Here is a 27,061-nt window from a genome sequence, read left to right as displayed (position 1 = left end):
TGTTTGCATTTCCAGTTAAGGCCAACTAATGATAGCTTGGAAGTACTGATGGAGTGTACAGAATTCATATATATCTCAGTGTCTGAGACAATGCCAACAAAATTCTTTCCCAATATCCTTCCAAATTCTGTCACCAGCAGAATGTCACAAAAGCTTTCTCCACATGCTTCTTGGTCAGCTCCCCAATTGAATGAGAAGAATACTAACGTGCAGAGTAATAGCGGTGGCTAATGTCAGGCGGATTTCAGATTTAGCTCTTATGCAGAAGACAGGTGATATGGAACCAGTGTGCACAGTCAGCTGTCTGTGAATCTTCGTTTTCAAGCTCTATTGTCTTCTCTTAGTGCCTCAAAAAATGATAAGAGCTGATAAAAGGCAGGGCGCTTTTCTGGTAGCTGAATGAAGCAAAGATGATGGGTATGGTTATTTAATTTTGAAATAATTCAAGAACTGTAATTTGCATTAGTTTTTCTTGATTTTAGCACACAGTAATTCATAGAGACAGTGATGCTTATGAGGTAAAGAAAATTCAAGTTACTTTTTGTAACTTTCTTATATTCTGATAGCTTTATCTTTTTTCTTTGCACCAACATGTCCTCAAATATAAGTTATATGTCTAATTTTTTTCTGACAATTATATCTAAAAAATCCCCAATATCGCTGTCATTTCATGGTATCACCAGTAATGCACCGAACAGTTCTTTGTTGCTAGTGAAAAACAAATCATAGTCCACAGACAGCTGACTAAAATTTAGATGAAGAAGAACAATAAATCAGCATAATTCTTGGCACAGCAGACACAGATGTCTCAAAATAAAACGATCATGATGAGCATTTGACTTAAAACTCCTCAGCAACTCAGAGATGGTGTAACATTTCAACCAGCATTAGAAATCTAAAGAGTTAGATGTCTCATCTAAATTAATTGTTTTAAAATCTCTGTATATGAAAGCAGTTATTTGCTATTCCAAAGTGACTAAGATAAAAAGAATAAACGACCATGCAGAGGTACCAGTAATGGTCCTGTAACTGTGAAACAAATTTAGATAGTTGTCTTAGCACCCACATTTTAAACCATTAAAATTAGGTGAGAAGAAACCTTGTACATTATGTTGACATTGAAAGGGATTTTACTGTTACTTACTTAAATATATGGTTCTGAGAGGAAGAGACCCAACCTTCCTTCATGTCCCGTTTCCTGTACTAACAACACCCTGAACTAGACTTTTATATCGAATCTACTACACACAAGCAATGTCTTTTATAAGGGATATTTTCCACTGTGAACATCAATTCAGCTATGAACTGTGGCTCCTTGTGACTCCTATTGTTTTATTTTTTCCAGTTTGCATGTGCAGATATATGTACCTCATGCCAGCAGTTGTACATTATCTGGTAGATGATGTCTGAAACCAGTTGCGGTCTGCAAAGTCTGTATCCTTGAGAAACTTTCTCAATCACCTGCATGTTATCATAAAGCTCATAGGGCTGCTTTCCCAAAGTGAACACTTCTCACATTAATATACCTGCAAAAATATTCATGGTAGTGGAAGACAAGAAGTGAAAGTAAAGAAATACAAGATAACCCCTTTTTCCTGGGACAACACACACATGCAAGATGTAACCGATCTGACTCTTTAAAGAGAATATTGTCCAAAGAAAAGTGTGGAGATGACTGACAGCGGTGATTCTGTACCCAAATGTAAACCAATTTCTAGTAGAAGGTGAAGTTACATTATACAGTTAGTTATAAAATGTATTTGATTTGGACAATAAGGGACAAAGCCCAAGACATAGCAATCCGTGGATTATAGTTTTTTACAAAATACATACAAGCATCCCCTTATATAGGTGTGAGTATATTTGTGTGTTTTAAACAGAGAGGGAGAGAGAGAAGGAAAAACAAAATGATAACTATAGGTATCTATGTTTTTAAAGAATAAATCATAAGAAAATTTGTACCAATTTTGTGAAATGAGTGAGATATACACTCCTTTGGTGTCAGAAAGATTTCTGAATGCTTTATAGTGTCAGCTGCACATGCCTATAAGAACTAGATTACACTGAAGCAACAGAAAGACTGGATAATATCATAATCATTAATTCATAGTGAAAGCTTTGCAAGAAACAGTTTTTGTTGTAATGGAACATGCGTGATAATCATGCCAACTGTAAAATAATAATAAAAAAGTGAAATATTTATTTAATGATGGTATATAATACTGATGGCAAAGATTTTTTTTTTTTAATGAATTTATTAGACCTTTATTTTCCCTCCAGATTGAAAGCTGGATCATTGTAGTGTCGCAGTGGGATCAGAGTAAAATGGTACCTGAATCCCACCTTTCCCTCATGAGAACATTTAAAAAACAAGATTATTTGTTTTCTGACACCTGCTTTTGGGATATGAATAAATCAGTCAATTATTTCCTTCACCCGTTAAGCATTCATTAGTTTAAAACAACCAAACAAGAACTAATGAATCCCACTCTCCCCTTGCTTCCACTGCATCAATGGATAGTGTTAGAACAAGAAAAGACCTTCTGAGGAAAAATAATGTTTCTCACTGAAGTTAATGCCAATATTGAAGTTAATTATAATAAAGCCTGGAGCCAGGATTTCATCAAGAAGAGCAAAAAGAAAAGGTATCACCAGAAAAATCCAACTTCTGATTAAATCATATGTATTATAAACAACTTGTAAAGGGCATGACTGAGCTGTTTATCTGCAGGAGTTATTAATACATTGGGACTAGATGAGGTTAAAGATAAGAAGCAGCTCAGCATTTGGAAACACTTTCATCTGCTTTATTTGTCATTGTTCAATGTCAAGAACATGGGATTGCCAATTTTTCATCAACCTGATAGCTGCCAAAATTTTCCTACAGGAGGAGCAAACCTATGTAAGTGGAATTTAAGCCCATTCACAAAAGACTCCCTTTCCTTTAACACATTTTGCAGACTTTTAGAAACAATGAACAGATTCCAGGGATTTGTAATTCATAGCTTGAAAACCACTGAAGTAGAAGTTCAAATATTTGACATTTCTGAGTAGAAAGTGATCTGCAAATACATATTATTTTTGTGGAGATACAGAGTCCCAGCTCCCACAGATTATCTTGCACAGATGGGTTACGTACAGAGTCTACTCTGACCTCTGTGACTAACAGAAAAGCTCTTGGGCAGCACTGATTTATGATCTAGAGATGCCAAAGGTACTGTCTGGTCTTCACTGCCAACTGTTTACAATATTAAACACATATATAGCAAATGGGGAATGGGCAGAGTTTCCATGTGCTTAAAAGAAAAACAGTAGGGCTAAAAAAATCCAAAGAAGATAGGACTTGGATGCATAAAAACATTAAACAAGGACATAAGCTATAACTGTTTTTTATGTTACTTCAGTGTGTAAATGTCCCGCATTTCTGCTTAATGAGCTGAGGAAATTCAATTGTAATGGTATACATGCATACGTATTTATATGTCAAATTCCATACACACCAAAGGCCCATACATCTGACTTGCTGCTAAATTTGGTGTAATGAAAAACTTCTGGTGCTGACCACTTCACTGGAAACTTGGTTCCTAGTGAGCTTACATACAGGTCATCCAGAACATACCTACAAGGCAAGAAACAAACCCAGTTGTGACTGAGTTACAGTGAAATACTATTTACTGCTTCTTCCTTGTACATCACAAGGCTCCTAAGTAAAGCCTGGGCAGAATCCCCAATATCCAAAGGATACCTGATGGAGGCATTAGCTACAATGTATAGAACAGATAAGCTAACAACTTATTAGAGAAATAATGCAGGATCATAGAAATATCTGTTGTAAGGCCACCTAGCCCGGCCTCCTTCTCAAATAGGTTTGCTCCCATCATCACAGAACCATAGAATAGTTTGGGTTGGAAGAGACCTTCAAAGGTCATCTAGTCCAATCCCCTGCAATGAGCAGGGACATCTTCAACTAGATCAGGTTGCTCAGAGCCCCGTCCAGCCTGGCCTGGAATGTCTCCAAGGATGGGGCATCCTCCACCTCTCTGGGCAACCTGGGCCAGTGTCTCACCACCCTCACTGTAAAAAATGTCTTCCTAATATCTAACCTGAATGTCCCTTCTTTTTGGTTTAAAACCACCACCCCTTCTCCTATCGTAAGAGGTCCTGCTCAGAAGTCTGTTCCCCTCTTTCTTATAAGCTCCTTTTAAGTACTGAAAGGCCGCAATAAGGTCAGATAAGCCATGGCTCTGTGTAGTCAGATCTTAAAAGCTTCCAAAGATTGCAATCTCATAGTCTCTCTGAGTGGCATGTTTCTTTATTCCCTCCTGAGGAAACAACTTATTTTAGTGTTCAGCTATCTTGAACTTCCAGAGCTACAGCAAGCAGCTGATGTCTGCTGCTTTATCACACGACACTGATAAGATTTATTTGGCTCTATCAGCTTTGTATTATAAGTCACTATAGGCAGCTTTTAGATCCCCTCTTAGCCTCCTCCTCATGAGACTAAGCAGCCTGCTCCATCAGCCTCTTCTCAGAGGACATGTTCTCTAGACTGATCATCCATAGAGGCTGCTGATTAAGATGTTTGGCCTCCAAATTAGGTGAAAATCTTGTACACAAGGTAAACTCTGAGAAGTCTTTAACAAACATGGCTAATGAAATCCCTTAGATGCAGCTGGCCTTTAAGCCTTAACTTTTTGAGGCAAAAGAACAACTTTATTCTAATCCCATAGCAGCTTATGGTCATTAATGGAAAGGAAAAGGAGACTTAACTTTCCTAACAGCCACTTGCTACCTAATCAATACCAGTAAATGACATACACACTAATGTTATAACTTCACAAGGATCCCACTTCTTTTTCTTTCCTGGTCATCCCAAAGTCAGATACTTTCACAGTCAGATTGCTGTCAACCAAACAGTTCCTAGCAGCCTTTAGTACAGAAATTAGAAAAGAGATGAGCATAAAAAATACAAAGAGGAGCAAATAATGTCATGTCTTGGTGATTTGCTAATAATAATTTATACTCTCTAGAATTTAAATGAATAATGACATTCTTTGATCAAAGCAAGTAAGTTTGCAACTGTAAGTGAACAGTAAGTAGCTCTCTTATTTTATTTTTCAACTATTGATTGATTGAAAAACATTCCTTACCATTATCCCAGCTTTACAAATAAGGACACTGAGGGATGAGGCAACAGAGGTGAGAAACCCACATTTACCTAGAACAGCAACAGAGCCAGAAAGTAAACCCCATCTTTCAAATTGTAACCTACTCCAGGGTCCTTTTCAGTAGTCTAAGAATTTACCAAGGCATCAAAAAGTGAAAAACATTGATTGGGTTATTTATAATGTGCTATAAACAGAGTGGAGCAATGAAAGATGATTTAAACAGCTTGATTTATGAAAAGTTCAATATAAACCTAGTTCTGCAAATGATCACTTGAGAACAGTTATCTAAGGCTGTATTGTCTGCTGGTGTGCTTATTAATTTCTGTCATACTGTTTGCATCTACAGTTTTCAACTTGAAATCAAGCTCAAGTTTTATTTCTGTTTTCCCACGGTGCACAGCCAGTTTTTAGGAAACTGATTTTATTTTACAAAGTGCATTCTGCTTCTTAAATTGACCAATATTCCTGATTTCTGAATCAGGGTATGAAAATTGGTGAGGTATGGATTTAACAACTTTTTTTATGCATAAAGACAATTCTTAGAAAGCATTAACAAGACATTTAAAATGCATCCTGAGGAGACTGCACCCCTATTGGAAAATTAAGCAAGTGTGTAACACAAATTGTCACAAATCTTCCAACAAGATTTAGAAGGCAAAATACTGCTACTGACTCTGAAGCACAAGGCACCAGGAATTTGGCTAGGTTCACTTTCAACAGACTAGTAAAATAACAGCTGCTTTCCTCCAAGCCAGCATTCTTGAAAGCTAAGTTTTGAATAAACTTTTGGTCCAAGTCCTTGGAAGGCCTGGTCCCTTCATCAAAAGCAACTTGAAATACTCTCTTGGAAACTGACAGAAAAATGTCTTTAAAAGAGCTAGGCAGCTGCAGACTTTCAAGTCCTGCTGCTCGCAATGCACAAGAGTAAATTCCAGTTTATCCCAGCAGTGTTCATACCTGTTTTATAAAATTAATAGTTCTCAATTAGAAAAATCCCCAACTCATCAAAAACCAACCAAAGTGACTCAAATCTTTAGTGTTGCACCTCTTTCTCCTGGAGGACTGCGGCATCACTGGACAGAACTCTTTGCTTCAGTGGACAGATTTTACATTTGGACATCTATGCAGCCACATGGTGCATAGATCCTTGAGGCTCAAGCCCACAAATGCAGGCAGCACAGTATGTGCTGTGTAGACCTGTCAGCTCAGCCCTGAACATGTGGGCAGTGATGTTTACAGGTGGCTTTAGTGCTGCTCATCCACAGCTGCCTTGTATTGACCCAGCTGTGTGTCTCTGTTCAGGGGATACCACCACTTTCTGGGGTGTGTGCTGGCAGAGCCAGTGCAGCTGTGGCTGGCCTGAGGGACAGGGCTGCCCAGCATCACATCATCCCACTACCATCCCCATTCCCCTTGTCCTGTAGGGTAGCTTACCAAATCTCTGTGTATGAACTGACAGCTCTCCAGAAATGTCATAGCATCATAAATGTCATAACATATTTCCAGAAGCTGAAGCGGTTGCAGTTCTTTCCCATGACTCATTAAGTAGCTAAGCAAACAGCCATTAGGCATGTATTCCGTCACTAGGTAGACAGGATATGATTTTGAGCATACACCCTACAGTCTAACAAGTTTGGGATGATTAAGTTTTCTGAAGTAAATAAAAATAAAATAATCAAAGAATAAATGAAGATTCTTGTGCATTTCTGTCCTTCAAATATAAATACAACATACTGAAATAAATTATTGAGGCTGGAAACAGTCCCTTCTCAGACTTCAAATATTCCTTTTTAAGAAGAACTGAGTGTCCTTCTGTTGGTTACTTTGAAACTCAGTATTGATGGCAATCAAAAGAAGATGCAGTATTGATGAAATGACAGATTGCAAAATCTGAAATAGGATTTAGCAGAGTAAAAGTGCAACCTTGTCAGTAGGAGAAAATAGATATGAGTTGGTGGGGTGAACCTTAGACCTTAAGATTTTCTACTAAATCTATGTTGCAAAATTTTCACATTGAGAATCCTGATCATATTAGATAGTTAACTGACAGGAATGTGGTACATGTGGTATTCCTCAATTCATATGCTTCAATTATCATCTCATGGTATTTCATTTGAAATTCTTTACCTCTTTGGAGTCACAACTAAAACTTCAAGTTTCACATTCATATTTTTGGCATTTCCCAGTTATTCATTTGTCTCTCATTCCTGCTTGCAGGAGGGCAGGAAAAGCTTTCTACACTGTCTCTGCATAAATGCTTATGAAGCAAAGTCTTAAGTGACGTATATTGAAACTCTGAATTTGTGGAAGAGATGTTAACTGAAAACTTTGTAGATGACTGTATCAGTCTCTTTTAAGTTCTTTTGGTAAACGCCAAATATCCTATGTGGCTACCTATTTAGCTTGTGCCTAATGTACTTGGTGGTACTTAATTTTATTTTTAAGAGGAAATTATCTTTTCTCTATGTGCTATATGTTACTGGCTAATGTTTAGAGAGATCATAGTTTCCAAATAATTAAGCAATGCCATAACTTACATCATGGTCTGAGCTTCTTCTATGAATTAATCTTCTGACATTGCTCCTTCCTTAATCATCTTTGTGGCCACATCATGTTGTCCCTTCCACTTTCCCAGATGCACCACTCCAAACTGACCACTCCCTAGCTCTCTCAACAGGACAATTTCTTCTCGTTTAAGCTCCCAAATTCCTAGTGGGACAAAAGGAATTTATTTAGTAAAAAAAAATGGACAGATGCAAGCATGATATCCCCCACATACAATGCTGTAGCTATAACTACTCCTACATTTCTACAGTCCTGAAAATACATTCGGCCCTTTCAAGGCAACCGCAAGGCTGATGTGGCCCCTGGTGAAAATGAGCTTGACACCCCTGCTCTAGAGGGCTGCAGGACCACACAGCACTGAGGTGACACACCTGCCTCTCACCTTTGTTTTTGAGTTATGGAAGGAGACTACACTTTATACAAGTGCTGTTTGCTACTGCTTAGGCTTAAGCTATACAAATAGATTTGAGAAAGATTAATGCATCAAATGGTGGTATATTTTCATGTAGGAGATTGGAGATGAAGTATTACAGTGCCAGGTAATATGGAAAAGGGAAAGAATAGCCATTACTCAGCTGTGCTGGGGAAGGAAGCATGCCAGGTCTTGCACAGTTGATATAAGACCTGACATAAAATACCTTAAAAAGGGCACAACATAAAGTTTGTTATAAAATGCCTTCACATTCACACTGCCCTGGATATAGTAGAGATGCTCTTGTATGAAGGGATACCCCATTTTATAGAACCATAAAGTCCTAATGCTACATGGAAAAAGAGGAAGCTGTAGAATGGGCTATTGACTGAAAGACCATTCTTTCCATATTTTCACATTGCTTCTTGCATGGACAGGTGGAAATGGACACCAAACAAAGATTCTGTAACCTCCTGCAAGTCTGAAAGCAGTAATAATTTTCTGGTTTTTCTTTTCTTGGTGTCCAAGGCCGACACCAGCTTCAAAAAGGAAAGTTATCTTCATACCATTTCCCAATGAAGCTGTGGTTGGGACTTTATTTACTTGCATAGACACTGCATACCAGAGCCTTGTCACCACGTCTACAAAGAAAACCTGTTAAAGTTCACAATATATTATCTGAGAAGACTAATGTCTTCTGAAATAAAAGAAAACACAGGGAAAATAATACAACCCTCTCCCTGCCATATTGCAACCACCCAGGTAATAACAGATACTCAGTATTCAACAGCTGCTGCATCACTTTACAAGACTGAAAATTTTCTGTGCTTAAGGGCTAGTCTAGCAGAGGTATTGCAAGAAGAGGTAGTACAATATCAAAAAGCACTGCATAGCAAAAGAAAGCAATTGTATTGATTGTGAATATGTTAGATCACTTTAGTTCCACTCAAACTGACCCAAAGGATGTTTCAATATTTAGAATATTCAGTACTGGAAAAGATCCACCCTAATGCTAAGAAGTCCAGAAACCTGAGCCGAAGCCATTCAAGTAGAAAGAGGATATAGGATTACCGTCTGAGTTATGCTGATGGTAGTGTATAACTTGGGAATTGATTCAAAACAGTGATTTTCAGTGAGGTAATACTTGTTGTCAGGGGTTTTGTGCACATGGTAATGTCTGACTGTTCCTTTTTTTACTTCTGAAAAACATCACAAAGCGCTGTACACGTCAAAGCCTTGCAAAGTGCCTTTCAAACCCTGTGTTAATTGATTAGTTGCTGAATGAACTGCAACTCTCCATCTGGCCAAATAATAAACTATGTACTAGATGTCACCAGGAAGACTGTCACATTTGCCCCAGTCTGCTTTTCCCTCCTTATCACCTGCTGGCTCTGTAGTACGGGCTCCTATAACACTGGAAATGTCTGCTGCATACTCTAATGTAGTCTGGTGGTGCTTGTCTCCCAATAGTTACATTTAGAGCAAAAGACTTCACTGTACTGCCCTTGCAGTTCTGCATCTAATTTTGAACACCTTCTCTTCCCCCCCTTTGCCTCCTTCCCATGCCCATGCCCATGCCCATTCCCTTTCCTTTCCTTGTCTCTCACTCTTGAGACATCCCTCTTCCCCTAGGTTATATGCCTGTTACCTGCCTATGTTTAGGTGAGACAATTCTTGACCTCCATTCCCCTGTTCAAGGAGCCACTGTCGTGTATTAATTCAAATAACTAATATGACCTGAATGTGCCCGAGGTCCACCTTTAACACAGTGTAGACAAGTCATAACAAGCAGCATACCCATAGCGTGCTCACAGAAATGGTACACATTCTTTGGATACTCACTCAGGAACCTTGCTAAATACAGACACATTGTACATTCCTGCTTGGCTGGATTTCCAAACCATAAAAGCACCTTCTTTCCCCTAATAAATAAATAAGCAAATAAATAAATAAATAAATAAATAAATAATGTTATGGGAAACAATGAGGTTGGGATTCATTTCAGTGAATTTTAGGCTTTTACACTGTAATGTCCACAAAGCAAAGAAGGAGATGTGACTCATCTGACCTCCTACATTAAGGAGGACTACATACACTAAGGACTACATTAGGACAAGAGGAATTATGTCTTAGAAATATTTATTTCTCTCCACTAAAAAGAGGGTCTAGGTAACTGGTTGTGGTATCCATCCCACTGTGAATGTTTAAAATTAGGTAGCTGTACCCCAGCCCAGACATGAAACCTGTTTTGATGCACAGATACAGATGTATAACCAGAGAGATGGAGAACTGTTAACCCCATCTCCTTCCTCATGTCCCCTCCAGAGGTGGTACATGTTTTAAGACCCAAACACTGCCACATAGATCCCATCTGAATAAGAGCTTTATCCACCACACTCAGTTTCTTTACATAGTGCATAAGACTGGTGAATTTTCTATTGGCAAAGTAATTCTGAATTACCAAATAAATAGAAAGATTTTCACTGCTCTCTATTATATTTTGATTATTTTTAGTCTTCATGTGGTACTCCAGTTCTAACTTTCACTATCCACTTTTACTTCTGTTAATGGTTTACCATGCTGGGCTGGAAATTCTGGTTTTCAGAGTTCATTTAACAGTTACATCTCTAATGTGCTAGGAATGGCTGTTGCAGAGAGGAAAGAAGACATCTAGAATCTCACATACAGGCCAAGGTTCAATGCTGGGATGCTCAAAAGAAACTCCATGTCCCCTTAAAGTTAACTTGAGTCAGGAGTTTCCAGCACCTTTTGGGACTGGGACAGAACTGCCTTTCTCCAGTGATTTGCCACATTTGAATTTCATTGCTGAACCTAGGATGTAGGTCTAAGGGAAAGGACACTGAGCCAAGGCTCCAAAGAGTTGGGTTGTATCAGAGTTGTTAGTGGCTGAGTATGAATCAGATCGTGAGAAAGCAGCAAGCCACAAATGGAAAACTTGTTCACACAGCACACTCAAGCACAAAGCACAGCTGAGGCTGGGGCTCCTTCAGGAAGGTACGTGAACAAATCTTTCTTCAGTCATCTGCTGTAGACACTTGTACCCCTGTCTAGTCCTATGGTGCTATCTATCCTTGCTACTAGTCAGCTGTGTCCAGCCAACACTCAGTAGACATAGCACTGAGTTTCCTTAGGGCAATCTGGATGAACTTATTTTACTCCATATTTTTATATCGTACAACCATCACAGAGGATTCCTCTAGACGGACCTGCAGAAAGCCACACTGGAGGAAACAACACAGGCCTAGCGGTAAAACCAAAAAACAGGGTTTTGAAGGGAAATGAACTCAGTGTGTCTTTGTTCCAAATATATTTTTAGAGGTATGTCATTTGTTCATTTATGTAGAATAGCTATTAACACATCCAGGCATGTTTGGAAATCTGTTTATCAATACCAAGTTAGCACAAGAATTTCTAGAACTATGTAATACTACAGCTGTTTGAAGAGCATCAGCATCCTCTAGCTACACAGTATAGCAAAGACAACAGACACAGAAACATTTCCATCGTAGTTCATATACAAGCAATAAAATATATGTAGGACCTTCTGATGGAGCAGTTGCTCAGACCAGCATACTAAATGCAAAGAGAAATATTTGGCTTATTATTCACAGGCTGATTTCTGAATAAGGCACAGCCAACACATGAAAAATGCCAGACATTGCAAATGCTTTCAAAACTACTTTTAAAGCTGTAAGGTAGACTTGTGACTTGTCCTGCATATGTGAATTTCAGCCATGAGATCAAATGGAAACCACTAGTTCCCATCTCATGCACTCTGAAATATCTGGTCCCACTCTGTGACTCTGACTTTTTACAGTAACTCCTTAGAAGAGGATCCCGCTGCCCTAAAGTTCTTCCACAAGCTTTACCAGCAGCAGTTTGCTCTGTCTCATGCAGACCATGACACAGCTGCATCCCTGAAAGCTGGGAGGTACATAATTCTCCTCTAACCTTGAACCTTCTGGTTGTCATTGTAGTTACGGAAATGGAGAGATCCCAAATGGAGGAAAAAAAGCCAAACATGCTATTATATGTCAGATCAGTTCAGGGAGCTCCAACGAAACCTTTTTAATAGAAGTTACCTTCTATGAAGTATCGCTTTATCTTACAAGACTGTTTGATCTAAACGACTTTTTTTTTTTTTCTTTTTTTTTTTTTCCTGAAAAAAAATACATTCATACCTTTGCAAGCTGATGACAATATCTATAATTATTGTCATTGTTGTGACAGCCATACGTGGAATACCATTGCTTTAGGTATAGAGGACATGTAAAGGGGAAAGACAATTTCCGCCCAAAGAATCTTTTGGTTCTCACAGAGATGTATTCTATAAACTCACTCATGCTTAGCAATACTTTGCTCTTCTGCCAATATCTGTTCACTGACACTGGAATTTTCCCTGCAAAGACAAACAACATGCAGATAATGTAAAAAAAAAAGTTCATGAAAAGTAGCTTTTTTGTATTAAAAATCATACTACATATATTTTTGAGTAGTTATGGTCTAAGGTGAATATTTCAAAAAAGTTGAGATATATTTAATTGTCTGGATTTTCTGACTTGGTAAACACTTATATGGCCTTTTTCCTTCACTGTGCAATGTGTTAGAAAGCCAAATATTCTCTGTGCATGCTGTAACAGGCAAAGGAACTCCATATCCCTTTAGTGACCTTATGAAGAGATTGCATCTACCTTTTCAAAATGTCAGGATTTACAAAACTGCACAAACCTAGACTTTCCAAATAAATGCTCTTAGTGTGACAGAAAAAAAGAGTTCATGTGGCCAAAAAAGTGGCCTCTAAAATAACCTCTTGTACAGAAATAACATATATTTTTAATTTTGCTGCCTTTTACAGCATACTATAAGAGTAGGGGTTTTTAAAGGAAATTTCTGAATCTTGCCTAGTGTTGTTTACTATGAGACAATCTGTTTTGTTTCGGTGAGATTTTCGGTGAGATTCATATACTTAAGGAATAAATATGCTTGCAATGTTGTGTCATCTTAATAAAAAGGGAAAGATGGATCTGATGTTTCCCTTAGACAGACTTGGACTCTATCCTGTACTGGACTACTCACATACACACAAATGCACAAGAGTGCTAGCAAGGATGATTTAATGCTGTAATAAGAGTACAAAGATTGAAATCCCAGCATCATTGAAGTCAGTGGCAAAATTGTATTGATTTAAATGAAACCAGAATTTTCAACTGATGTTTTTTGCGTTAATGTATGAGTCAAAAAGACAAATTGTATCTGATTCTATACCTTTCAGTAAACTTTATTCTCAGTACTCAAAAAGTTATTTAAAAATAAATATATTAAAAAAAAAATATGCCTGATCATTACTAGAGTGGTGAGGAAAACATTTAAGCAGTGAATGGCTGTGTATTTATTCACCTTGGTTCCTCATCATTCACAGATAACTTTCTCAAGTAAGTGCTTGGTACAAAACCTTCACTCCTGCAAAATAAACAATTCAAAGTTTAGCTGTCGTACATGACTCCATCTTAAATTTTGTCCCTTAAAAGAGGAAAAGGGATTAATCGCAGAGTCACTTTTTAGAATGTCACTGAAAGAATGCTCATGGTTAAAACATTTCTGCTTTTACTTACCATGTAGAAAAATACAGAAGTAATTTCTTTTAGAAAATTATATTTCAATGAAGTACTCTTTTTGCTAGTCATTGAAATGACTTCTTCCTCTGTGATTAGTTTCATAATAAGCAAGACTGGAACAGCTGCTCAGCAATATCATTATGTGCCATCTCAGTTGCTGTGATGAAGGATGCCTGTGACTAATGGGTGCCAGCAGAGTATCCAAGGTCAAACACAGAAAATCCATAGGTAGGCTCAGCACTCTTTTTGACACAATGCCAGATGCAATTGAGAAGCTAAGCTAAGTGCATACGGACAGCTGAGCTACCACTTAAAGCAGTTGACGGCATGGGATGTTGGACCTAAGTTATGGGGCCAATGAACATCTGTGGTTGTAAGACTGTGGGTTGTATGGTGTACCCATCAGAAAAATAAATAGGGGGAATAAACTTTGTATTTGAATATGGATGGACACAGAAAGGAAGGGTTTCTTCATCAGAACAGAGTGAGAAGAAAACTGAGAGGGCATGAAAACAGGTGAAACAGGTAACTCCTCATGTTTGTTCCTGCCACATTCAAGAAAACAATATCTTTTTTTTTTTTTTCAGTCAGAATTTGAAGGTTTGGTTATGATGTATATTTGACTTGTTCTTAAAGAATCAATACAGCAAAAGCGTCAGTTTCTCAACCCAAAGAAAAACACTGTAAATGTCCCCCTTTCTCTGGATCTCTTACTGCTCCTTCATTCATCTCAGAGCCCTCTACTCAGGGTCCATAAGCAGAGCTGTCTGTATTGTCTGCCTTGACATAGCCATAAGCAGTCCAGTGAAGGTATTTAGGAGCATATCTCAGCTTACTAATCTTTGAGTTGTCAGGGTTGTGTGTGTGGCGTTCTTCTTCCACAACAGTAAACAAATCCTGTGAGTTATCAAGTGCAGACACTTTACCTTAAGTTAAAGTTGTTTTATTTTTTTGTTTCCTCACAGACGTAAACTTAATCATTGAATTATGAATGGATCAAGTAATTTCATTCTGTTGCAAACCAGCCGAGGATGGTAATGAAAATGGAGTTGTACAGAATACAATGAGGCTTCCAGAGCAATGTTTAAAAACTACTAAGGTAATTGTAGCATGGATCCTGAAAGGTACCAGGACTGCTTGCACTATTTTCTATGAAGATAAGTGGAAGACCATGATCATGGAATGAAAATATTCTGCAGGGCATACTTACCCTTGCAAATCCCTTACTTTCCACCAGTCAGAATCTCCCTCTTGCAATACATAGTATTTATTGTTTCTGACAAGCTGGATAGCTGAATTTCCTTTAGATTCATAGCTGTATTGGGCCACAGCCATGTTCAGGACTGACTTGTCTGGTGATAGCACCTGAGGCAGGATTATACGCTTCTGCTTCTGAAGACAGAGGAAATAAAATGATAAGGAGATGCAGCACAGGGTACAGTAAGAAATAACACATGATGTATACATGGGCACTTATATCCTCACCATATATAGTGATATTAGACAAATTAATCAAAGCTAAGAAGAAGGGCATGAGCAGCTTTCTCCTCATCCATTTAGTATCTAGCACAGCCTAGATACTGCTGTCCACATTTGTGAGACAGGTGATAACAGAGTCAGCTACCACATTAATGACACTAGAAGCAATTAACTTTGAGTGGAGGCTGACACTGCTGTAATAGGAAGCTCTCGTTACCAAAATCACATGATAGACTTGACTTCATCGAAAGCATCCCACCTATCTCAAGCTCATACTACTTAATGAACTGTTGCATTTCATGTGCTTTGGACACCATATGACCAAACTGTGCTTTACTATCATTAAGTGCAATGATGTCCTGTTCTATCAAAAGACTCCCCCATAGTATTATAAACTAACTTTTTTTTTTTTTAATGGCTTTTGATCTATAGTAATGTTACTATGAAGCAAAACAAGCATTAGTCGATTGTTGCTACTAATCACTGAAAAAAAAAGCTATGCTAATTCTAAATCCTTCCCTTTCCTTACCATGTTTTATTGATGTTTCTCTGCTACGCATGTTGGATATAAGGAATCCCACTCCTTGGCGCCTAACTTTTCCTGCCCAGAGTGAAACATGTGTAGATATGTAACTATGGAATTCATCTTACCTCGCTTTGACCCTTGTCTTCGTGTGAAATGTGTTATCCTACAGAAGTGTCTACCTCTCACCACATTGTTGAGGAGGTCTACACAAATGACTAGGATGAGAAATCTGACATTAAAGTTAGTGACATCAATCAAGTCATAGGCAAAACAGCATCTAAAATTAAGGCACTGACATACATTTAGAAATCAGGAAAATGTCATAACTGAGAAAATCCAGACATCACAGTTCTTTAAGAGCAGAGAAAACTACACTTGAAACACTGACAACAAAGGATATGGGAAAATAACAAAGGCTTAGGAAAAAAGTCTCCAAATGGCACCTGTTTACTATTGAACATGACTGCAATGCCAGGGAAGAACGCCAAGTGTTCTGAAGCAGGCTGTGGTTCCTTTAAATCAAGTCCAAGTGACCATGGCATTGTATGTTTCCTTGTTTTCTCTTTATTGACATTTCTTTAAACAAGGAGAAAACAAAGAGCCAAGTGAATGCCTAATTGAGTGCACTGAGCCAGAAGACACACATGATCTCTTCCTGCAAATACACAAAATCTTAATCTGATTTCACTAAGTTCCAGTGGAAATACTCATTCTTTAAAGAGGTGTCACACACAGCAGAGTCGTCCTCATTTGACTAGAATTAGGTTTGTTACTCATCAAGTAGTACTACTTGACCCCAATAAGGGTGATTCCTGTTGGTCTGTCTGACTTTGGTGGAAAGGAACTTATAGCTTGAGGGTCTGTGTTAGCCAGGATTGAAGTCTTAGACTGCTTTGTGGAATAATGACAGAACTAGAGTTGCCTGCAACTTCCAGAAAGACAGAGAAAATTATAATACAGAGATGAAACGGATTTCTCTTTAAAGTCTCTAGTGATGTTAGAGCAAGCTGATATTCAGTAAACATATTTATGAGCTGATGTGCACCACTGAGTTTTGGCCTTGGTAATTTTTGGACATTAAATTGTTCTTTCTTAATTTCCTGTGTTTTGCTTACAGAACAATCAAGGTATCATTCTCTGTTGGAGCTTTCATCTTTTTGTGTGAGCAGACGAAAGTGCAAAGCATTGGCCAAAGCAAATGGCAGGACGAATTATGTAATGAATTTTTCTTTGTCCAGCCTGCCAGGGAAAAGAACCAGCCAAAGATGAGCACATCATATTTGTCTCTGCTGGATGTGTATTTGCCTGTTGCAATATTCTGGATGGACTTCATCTGTAACCTGGTACAGATTAATCTCTTGATATACAGCTTTCCATTTCCACCACTGGCTGAAAGCCCCAGAGCATTTCCTAAGAGTAACTGAGTGGATCTTATTATTTCCTTCATGCTGGCAGTGATACTATTGTGGTTTTCATATTGATGACTGTATTGCTGTCGGCTAGAGAGCCGTAGGTGACAGTCTGAGATTCAGCTGCAATGTGCATATGGGGAACAGTTACTATCTGCAAACTGCACCCAGCTGCATACAGCTGGAAGCATGTGCTGGATCACTTCAGCTTCTGTACACTTTGTCCCACATGTAAGCAAGAGAAGATACATGTGTGCGCTCAGTGGACTTCTGTTGTCTGATCTACTGCATTATTGGTCGGACCTACATGAACCATTTGCCGTTGCAAATACAGTGGATGTCAGGTGCCAGCAGAGGTGAAAGTGTTTCTCAGGCAGGAAGCTCCTGCTTCCTGCAGTTATCAACGTACAGGGTAAGTGTACATTGGTTCCCTTGAAGGGACCTTTGTGCCCACTGTCCTTTGTGATGGCATCACTCTTTAGGAACCAGCTCCTCTGTAGGAGACTAGAGGTGTAACACTGAACTGGTAGAAGCAACAAAGGCATCAAAGGTGCAGGATGTGAGCATGCAAAAGTAATGTCTCAGCAAAATGTGGGTTTGCCTACATGCAAAAGTAGTGTCTCTGATCAGCTGGGAAGAAAACAAGAGAGCAAGGCTTGAAGAGGAGAGGTGTGGAGGGGTGAGAGACATGAGCTGAGAGGCAGTTGGGAAGAAGGCTGTGGGTATGGTGGTACTTCTGATGATCAGACTGAGTAGATGAAAGGGCAAAGTAAAAATGTGCTGAGGGCTTATAGAAATAGCTTTGTGACTAAATATAGGCTGTTCCTCACCAGGAAAAGTCAGTATTAGCCTTCTTAACCTGATTATATCATATGGCTTGGGAAAATGAAGTCAAGTTGTTCTGAACAGATGTGTGAGTTATTGTATCTGCATTACTGAACCTGTTTTAGAAGGATCCATCTAAAAACTGTCATGTTCCTGCTTTTTAAATTTCCCTTTCAAAATATCTTCTCTGAACTCAGGCAGATAATAAAAATAAATCATATAGGTCTAGCAGAAACCAGTATGTTCAGCATCAGATTTGCATGACTGATGATTTTTCCAGATAGGCAGAGCATCTCCTGCCGGAAGCCAGGCAAAACAGACCACGGTATTCAAAACAAGTTACGCTGCTGCATGTTCAAAATGCTATTACTTTCAAATCTCATTATCAGAAAAAAAATGTCAAAAGCTTCTTTGTTCATAGCTTCTTTCAAAGCCTTTATTTATTTATTTATTTATTTATTTATTTTCCCTTAAAGCTCCATGTTAAATCTCTGGTGGTTTTATCTTCTGTCTCTTGATAATCTATGTGTTTGTTTAAGCCCTGGCTGTTAGTGTCAGCTGTATACACAAAAATGCCCACTTTGTTCTTTTTTTTTTTCTTTTCCTTTAAGTTACTTTATGATTAACAGAGACAACCTAGGAAACACATCCAGACTGTATTCTAAAGATATAGAAGAGAAGACAAATTAAAACAAAGCACAAAATAGAGATTTTAAAAGTCCATTATTTGAAAGCCAATTTGGTTTAATTTGGAAGAAGCTGGGGTAACAATGGGTGAATGAGTCCTTTTTTATAGAGGTAAAAACATCATAACTTAAGCCACTTTGTTCTTTTCTATTCTCTTGTCATTGTTACGTCCTTCCCACCTACAAACCTCAATAATTACACTGGGAAGTAAAATTAAGGTGAAAGATACAACCATTGCCCTTATATTGTATAGGAGGAGATAAATGAGGAAATAAGCACAGAAGAAGATATTCCAGTCTTGCTTTTAGTCTTAACATGGTCACTTGTTGCCCTTCTTCATTAAGCAACTGCTGCACTAGAAGACTCAGGCTAAACTGGACATGCGCAGTGCTTTTCGGCACCCTGGGGTCCTGTTATTCTCTTTGGGTCTGTGAAAGCCTGGCTTTCTCAGATGAACAGTAAAGCTCAATGGCTGCTGGTGGGGCACCACCATCTTGGGTTTTATTTTATATAAAGTCAAGATATAGGCAAGATCACATAAAGAGCTCAGGTGCACTTCGCAATTGATCAACTCAGAGGCTGCCTGTGTAGAGTTGGGCTAAACAGACATTCCTAAACAGGCATCTGTACTCTTGACCCAACCCCAGAGCAACACAGCCTGGGACTTGCCTGAGATAAAGGCAGTTCACTCATCATTTCTCACCCATGCAAAGCAGGTAAATTTGTTCACATCTTCAATTACAATGTTTTCTCCAAGTACTGTGAGCATCATTTTCACTGGGGAGGGTGATGGAGGAGGGGGTTGCTTTGCTAGGAACTGTGACCTCCTACACACTAGAGAGCTAATTTTGATGGCATTCCCTGATCCCACTGAAAATAAGTGTATAAAGTAAAAGGCTTCCCTACGAGGGCTGTAGCCAGTACTGCCACCAGCATATTAAAGTGAACTACGACTTTCCCAGTTTGCCACATGGAAGAGGAAGATGAGTCCTTCCCTCTGACATGCTGGTGAACACAAGGATACTGAAGCTGCACTGCAGGTTAAAGGTCCACATCAGCTTCCAGTTAGCAGCTGTTTGCAATTCTCTATCCCATCCCACAGCGCTCCTGACCACCTGGATGCCAGTCTTCCCCCTTAGCCAGATAATGAAATGTTTTCACCTACCAACATTTGAGGGACTGGAGGCAGCGGTTTCACAGTCCTAGTTGTGCAACACAGAGTCACATCTAGATGAGAGGGAGAATTAAAGAAAAAAACATTAATTTAAGTAAGGCTTGATCTCTGGAGGTTTTCTCACTTGGAGATCTATACAGTGGCAGCAACAGCATCATGACAGCTGACATTTCACCTCCCTGAGGTACTAACTTGCTTTAGTTCTGTATTTTTCAAACTTCACTTAATTCATCTCAGAATCTTTAAAAACCCCACCAACCATTGTTTACATCTATGCCAAAAAAAAAAAAAAAATGGGCAAATTTGCGGTTGCATTTAGCTCTGTGGTTTTCAAAGCTCTGTTAGCTTATTTGGTTGCATACAGAGGGAAACACGTATGTCATTTTTTTAAAACTTTTTTTTTTTTTTATTAATTTCATTAGCACTTTTAGTTCATGAAGCAGTAATTAAGAAATACTGCTTTCCATAACCCAGTGGTTACAAGGCTGAAGCTGTCTGTAGTCATCCCTATGCAGTCAGTCTCCCTGTGCTCTGCACGTTTCTGTTAGCAACCTCAGGAACTTATTTAGGAACAAATTTAGAGCAGATATAGCACTTACCTTGCACGTATTATTATCTCAGACAAAAATGAAGTATTCAGCATGCCACAATTATCTTTTTAAATCCACTCTTGGCTAAGTCCTCCATGACTGGTAATGAGGTATTTCCTTGTCCTGGCAACTGAGTGGGGGTCTCATGGCCTTATTTGCTTTCATAACAAGTGATTTTGAAGGTAGATGAAGTTATTCAAATTATTGTTACAAATCAGCTGACAACTCTTTACATTGTTTAGTGTTCCATAATGATGAGACGTGTACTAATAGTAGATAAGCCTATATAATTTTATTAACAGTTTTCAAAAGCAAATGCTTGTTCCAGGTAGTCTCACAGATCTAAGTCAGGTTCCTAATCACTCACACCCACATTTCTGGATTTAACTTTTAATTTGGGGTTCATTCTTTTTTGATTGTGACCATAAATGTTTAAGATCAAGGTTCAATTGTGATTGAAATCAGTGGATCTACCAGTACTCTACAATTCCAAATAATCAAGCTTTATAAAGCTGAAGCCCAAATACTCATTAACTGCTGTTCCATCTCCCAAATGTGGCCTTTCACTCTTAAGCATGTAGAGAGACATGAGGCAATTCCCTTCTGAAAAAGTGAAACCTATGAGGGTGCTGCTCTACAGAGTTTCCTCTATCAGTTTTTATAGATAAAAACTAGAACACCTAAATAATTGCAACTAAGTTCTACAAGAAAATATTTTAGAAAATCATGTTAAAATAAAAAAAAAATCTGCATTTAAATAACATATTTTAGAAAAAAACATATAAATATAATTATATATTCATATAAGAGTTTTACTTCTACTTAGTTATGAAACTATTGTTGTACACTTATTCATCTACATTCTTGTGCTGAATTTCTATTGTTCCTACCCATTCATCTTATAGGATGTCATCACAAGAAGGATTTTACAGCATAAATCTACAATTTAGCTAGAGATCTGAAAAAGAAAAATAATTCCATCTGGTTTCTTTTGTAAGTAAAAATGTCACTACCATTTGATCAAACACAGCAGATATAATTTAGTGTATTATTTCCCCTAGTTACACTATAAGCTACAATGTATAACAGCTATGATGTTAAAAGGAGCTTAGCATGTGCATGAAAAGGTTTGAGTAGATTAGCTTTTGTATTGATTATAGTGCCTTAAATATCCATGTGATTTGATAATACTGTGAAAAACATCAATGAGACTAATCAAACAAATTAAAGAACACATTACATTTCTCCCAGATCGTACATCCAGGAGATGCTTTACAGGTCTGCTTGCAACAGAGAAACTTGTTGTTGATGAAGAATCCTTGTTTAGTAATTGTTTAGTAATTCAGAATTATCTTTAATTTCTGGAAAGCGCAAAGAAACCAAAGAGAAAATGACAAGCTGCAAAATGGGAATGTTCATTATGATCAATAGTGTCTGCTGCATTAAACCATGGGGCTCCAGCATGCTTACTGACTCATAGCTCTAGGCACACATCCTGGTCACATTTTTATCTCTATACCGTATTCCTCTATACAAACCCAAATCTGAAATTCCTGTTTTCCAGCTACCTATTTCTTTGAGAAAAAAATCTATGTGTGAAGATGGAGGTACCGTACAACCCAGTCAAACAACAGGATCCAACAGCTATGATTCAAAATCAGAGATCTTATAAAGATTTCACTACCAATAAAAAACACCTAATTAAAATAAACTATGTTTATATATCAAAATATACTGAATATTTTCTTAGACCTATCTGTTGTAACAAAATTATATTCACTGATACTCAGTATCAGAATAGATAACCCATATGGTAGATCCAAACTACCCTATATTTGTTAGAACACATTCCATATTTGAGTGCATCAGAAGGGAACACCAACAAATAAATACTTGTTTTATATTCAAAGCACTGCCTTACTCTTACTCTTACTCTTACTCTTACTCTTACTCTTACGCTTACGCTTACGCTTACGCTTATGCGTACTGCCTTACTCCCCAATAGTATCATTGTGCTAGTGATACATGAGTTCTGTAAGCCAAAACAGCAGTTCTGGTTTCAAAAGGTATCTAAAAGAAAAGTAGAACATGTAGAATGAGACTTTAAAAACTGGTTGTGTCAAGACAGGCTTTTAGTCCTGCTGTGGAGATGTAAATCCAAGATTCCTGAACACGTGAGACAGAACAGCAAAAGGATCGGGGCTCTTGGTGACAAGTGTAGCCAACAAAGTATTTGTGCTACTGTTTGTCTTGTTTGCATTACAAAATGTATCACTTACAAAACTTGGTTCTTCAAAAAATTCATCTTAATGAAAATCTTGGTTTCTAGAAGACTCAATGTAGTTAGTTTGCTGAATGCTGGTCCACATTCTCCATAGCACTGGCAAATTAATTGACATACTCTCACCTCTGTGCATGCAAAGGGAGTCACAGAGAGGCAGCTCATACAAGGGCTTATGAGTAAAATTGCCAGAGGATACTGCTCACAGCTCACTATAGAATGCCTATTTTTGTTCTTATGATGGCTGGCATGTGTAAGGGCTGCCCTATTCATTATGAGGTTTTTGCCTTCACTGGAGTTATGCAGAGACACAGTTTTCTGCCCATAACTTATGCTTTGCATTACTCTGATTTTGTTTCCTTGAAGAAAAAGAGGAAAATAGAAAAGCACTACAGTGTTTATTATCAAAATGGCATTTATGCAGATAAGTGCCATACTAACCATGTCAGGTATGGTTGTCTATTAACTTGCATTGGTAAAGGCTGAACATATAATGAAGATTGAAAATGCCCATAAAAATAATAACAAAAAAAGTTTTATTTTGGCTTATTTCTCACTGAAACCTTCAGCCTTTAAAATTTTTAATCCATTCTTGAAAATACTGTGTGTTTCAACCAGGCAGTGCTGATATATGAATGAGACTAGAAACAGGTGACAAACAATGACACAAAATGATGAGGCAGGAGCGTTTTCCTATCTCTCTTCACGTTGTTTGAATATTTAGGTACACAAAAGAATAGTATTACCTCTATGCAAAGCTGTAAGCCAGCGCTCCCAGCTCTCTTCATCAGCTGCGTAGACATAGAGCAGGCCGCCCTTGTACACGATCTGGAAGAGGTTGGGAAAGCCACAATGGTGAGAGTGTAGTGCCTGAAAGTATCTTACTGTGCAGGAGGGGAAAGGAAAATAGCGTGGGAACCAAAAGCATAGGCTTTGTGGACCCACATCCAGCTCCCACAACTTACTGACATTTCTCAGTGGTCACTTATATCAGTGCCATTTCATAGAAATACTTCATTTTTCATGTTAATTATTTTAAATATGAATATAAATATAAGTTTAAATATAAATAACATAATACTGCCTTAACCAAAGTGATTTATGTCCTAAAGCACAGATGTAGAAACAAAGGACAGCATCGAATATTTTTGGATAGTCCCATCTTCTATGTACAAAAGACCTTATAACCCACATGTAAACTCTTTCTTTCCACTTCAGTTTTTCCGTATTCATCTTCCAGCTTTTGGCTCATGTTACACAAGGCCAGATTGAATGCTCACTGAATCCTGGAACCCATCTCTGACAATGTCCAGGAATACTGAGGCAGAGTACATGCTCAGTGCAGCTGTATAGTGATCAGAGAATCCCGATCCAAAGGTGATGCATTTATAATTTATAACCTCTGAGAGGTATTTTTCCTCTGGGAGTACATTCAGCTGCCTTTTTAAGGAAATAACTAGTACCTACAACATCCTGCAGTAAGTAGTCCTACAGCTTAGCTACACAATATGAACAGTCAGCTTCTTTTTCTTATTTTCAGCCTATCTTCTGCTCACTTTGCTTGAAGCCTACCTAATAATTACTAACATCTGCTTTGCTTTTTGGTGCTGGACTGACTGTGTGTATGTGTCTGTGTTAGGTCAGGGTTTCATTTCCCTCCTGTACATTGCTTTTCAGTCATTTGCACTGAATTTCAAATGCCTACTATATTGTTTTTGTTTGTTAGACTGAAGAGCCCTCATCATTAAACGTGTACTCCCACTGGTAAATATGCATGAGTGATTAATTAGCTTCCTGTCTCTTTATTTAGTTAAATGATGGAGCCCTGTGAGCTCTACTCTTTAACATGTTATCCATCCAATCTATTAGTCATTGTGAAGTCTCTCCTTTGACCTCCCTTCAGTTTACAACATCTTTCCTCAATTATAATCACCATAACTAGACATAATATTCTCCTGGTGATCGCAGTAGTGTCAAAATATACTGAGTGCTTTTATTCAATATGTGCCTGCTTCCATGTCCAAGGATGCCATTAGCTCATTTGGCCACAGCATCACACTGGAAATTTATGTTCAGCTATCATCATCCTAAAGTCCTTTTTAGGGATACTGTTTCCCAGAAGAGTCATCCCTGCACACTTTACCCCACTCAGCTGAATTATGCTCTTCTGACATAAATACACTAATTTAACATAAATGCATCAATCAGTGCTGCAAAACTGGGGGAGGGAGAAGGAAAAGGAAGGCTGGAATGACACCTAGGATCAACTAGGCAGGGAAATATTAAGTATCCCTCATGAGATTGCCCTTCGGCATGGCAATTATTGCAGGATCATGAATTAATGCAGTATTCAGCAACCCTGTTATTCACTCTAGCATTCTGCTGCTTGCAGTTGCACTGTTTGGCAGTGCCGCTCCAGGTACGGATCTGTGGCCACTTCTCACATCTGCATGTCCTGCCGCCCGTAGAACTGAGATTGATGGAGGCCTTAGGAAGAACTCGAGCTGGACAACTGAAGCAGATGGATGAAAGGCAGCGAATTTGAAGTTATGGTTTTTGCATCACATTTAATTCTTGAACATGTGTAGTGCTTAGTATAGCTGCATCTTCCAATATAAGGTGTAACCTTGGATTTCCTGACTGTGGCACATTTGAATGGTAATCAAGCAGTTAGGGGTCAAATCCTGCACTTGGTATTTAAGCCAAAAAAATAAGTGGAAAGAGAGAATGAGAATTAAAATAAGAATTTTTAAGTGCTTAATTCTGCATTAAAATAAGTGATAATCACACAGGATAGTGATCTATATATTCCAGATCATACTAATTGCACGTCTGATAGACCTTTGAAAACAAAAGAAACAGGACTTGATCTAAATTCTGTCACAGTCAAATAATAATATATCAGCAAAGTCACAACTTCAGTAGTAGGGACTGATCTTCTTTTTGCTCTAAATATCAGTAGCACTCAGTAATTTCAGGTATCACCACTTAGAACAGGAACACTAAGAAACATTAAGATGACCAGCATATTTCGCATGAAATGTAAATGAAACAGATTTCATGGCTAACCTGAAAAGCATATTGTCTTACAGGAGGTGCTGATTCCTCAAGATTTACTGTCTCAACACATCGGATTTTCTTAATTTCAGTTGATGCCTTTTTGCTTCTTTTTTTCTAAGAGACAAAAAACATAGCAGACTGTAAACAAATGTTGAGACAACAGAATGTATTCTAGTTGGATGATTTTGTGCAATTTTGTGTTTCAAGCTGTATAAGCTATAGGTTTGCTTCAGGTTTGCTAAACTTTAAAAGAAAAGTAGTAAAAAACCTCCTCGGTACTCTACCTGCATCTAATACATTGATCAAATTCCTTTTTAAGTCAGTTACGGAAATCACAGGACACAGCCCTACATCTGAAAAAGCATCTGCTGCAACTGCAGGAGTACAGGGAAGAAGGGGTGAGTAAAAGGGAACAAAGAACGAAGAATTAAGAGGAAAAAACCTTAAGAGCAACTCAGATGACTAGCTATGTTGTTAATAATTTTGTTAAGGTAATGGATCTTACTCTCACTGAGCTTCCCTGCAGTTTTGTAATGTCATGCAATGGACAGGAGGCATCTAAATGCGTGAAAAGGAGTAAAAATTTTAAAATAAGTTGCCTGGCACATAGACTTGCATTCCTGATGGGAGATTTCTGAATGAAAAGCCGACATTTTGTGGTACACAGTCACTCCTCAGGAAACAAGAATAGTTTAACCATCTGCTTTGTGCAATTGAGGGATGAGGTTCTGAACTAATAATGCCTTATACAAGTAACTTCTGAATCCAGTTATTTACATCAGTTCAGAGGGAAAGCTGAACAAGGAAAAACATCCCTATTCAAGGCAATGTGTAAACATATGCCAATGTTAATTACGTGCTTGAGTTCTCTTTGGTAGGACACAAACAGATGTTCAATGGCAAGAACAACTGTAAGAGTTGTTCTGATGCTCTTAAGCCTGCAGCTAAGTGTTTTCCTGAACTGAAACTAGGATTTGATACCCTATAATTCTACTCAAAGCAAAGTAAACCTGTTGTTCTAAACTTAATGGCTGATCAAGTTTCACAAAAGAAAATTAGAGGAATAAGGTGACACTAGAAAGTCTTAGAACTATTTACTTAAAAAAAAAATCTTACCTCATAATAATAAGAAAGATTTGCCTTCATTAAAACAAACAACCTTTTCTTGTAATTAACTGGTGATATTTTTTTCTTTTGTTGTGACTTCTTTAAAAGAATTTATTCTAAAATTGTTTTCTTCTCCATTATA

General features: G+C 38.0%; 1 protein-coding gene across 1 annotated transcript; it reads right to left on the bottom strand.

The window, feature by feature from the left end:
• Positions 1-320: 320 nt before the first annotated feature.
• BMX (BMX non-receptor tyrosine kinase) lies at positions 321-27,057 on the bottom strand (the record flags this gene model as incomplete). The annotated part of the gene is given in 26 exon segments (XM_080352898.1): positions 321-395; positions 1,369-1,512; positions 1,516-1,526; positions 3,501-3,619; positions 4,840-4,928; positions 6,603-6,785; positions 6,789-6,819; positions 7,706-7,731; positions 7,735-7,877; positions 8,712-8,786; positions 9,217-9,246; positions 9,249-9,344; positions 9,988-9,994; positions 9,996-10,067; positions 11,708-11,739; positions 12,340-12,416; positions 12,506-12,565; positions 13,564-13,626; positions 14,992-15,170; positions 19,873-19,934; positions 21,712-21,796; positions 21,798-21,832; positions 23,499-23,580; positions 25,822-25,926; positions 26,929-27,030; positions 27,034-27,057. Coding segments are annotated over 26 exon segments (2,007 nt in total).
• Positions 27,058-27,061: the final 4 nt, after the last annotated feature.

This window comes from Nesoenas mayeri (assembly GCF_963082525.1).
Source record: "Nesoenas mayeri genome assembly, chromosome: 1".
Taxonomy (NCBI): domain Eukaryota; kingdom Metazoa; phylum Chordata; class Aves; order Columbiformes; family Columbidae; genus Nesoenas; species Nesoenas mayeri.
This window is presented reverse-complemented; position numbering and strand designations above follow the sequence as displayed.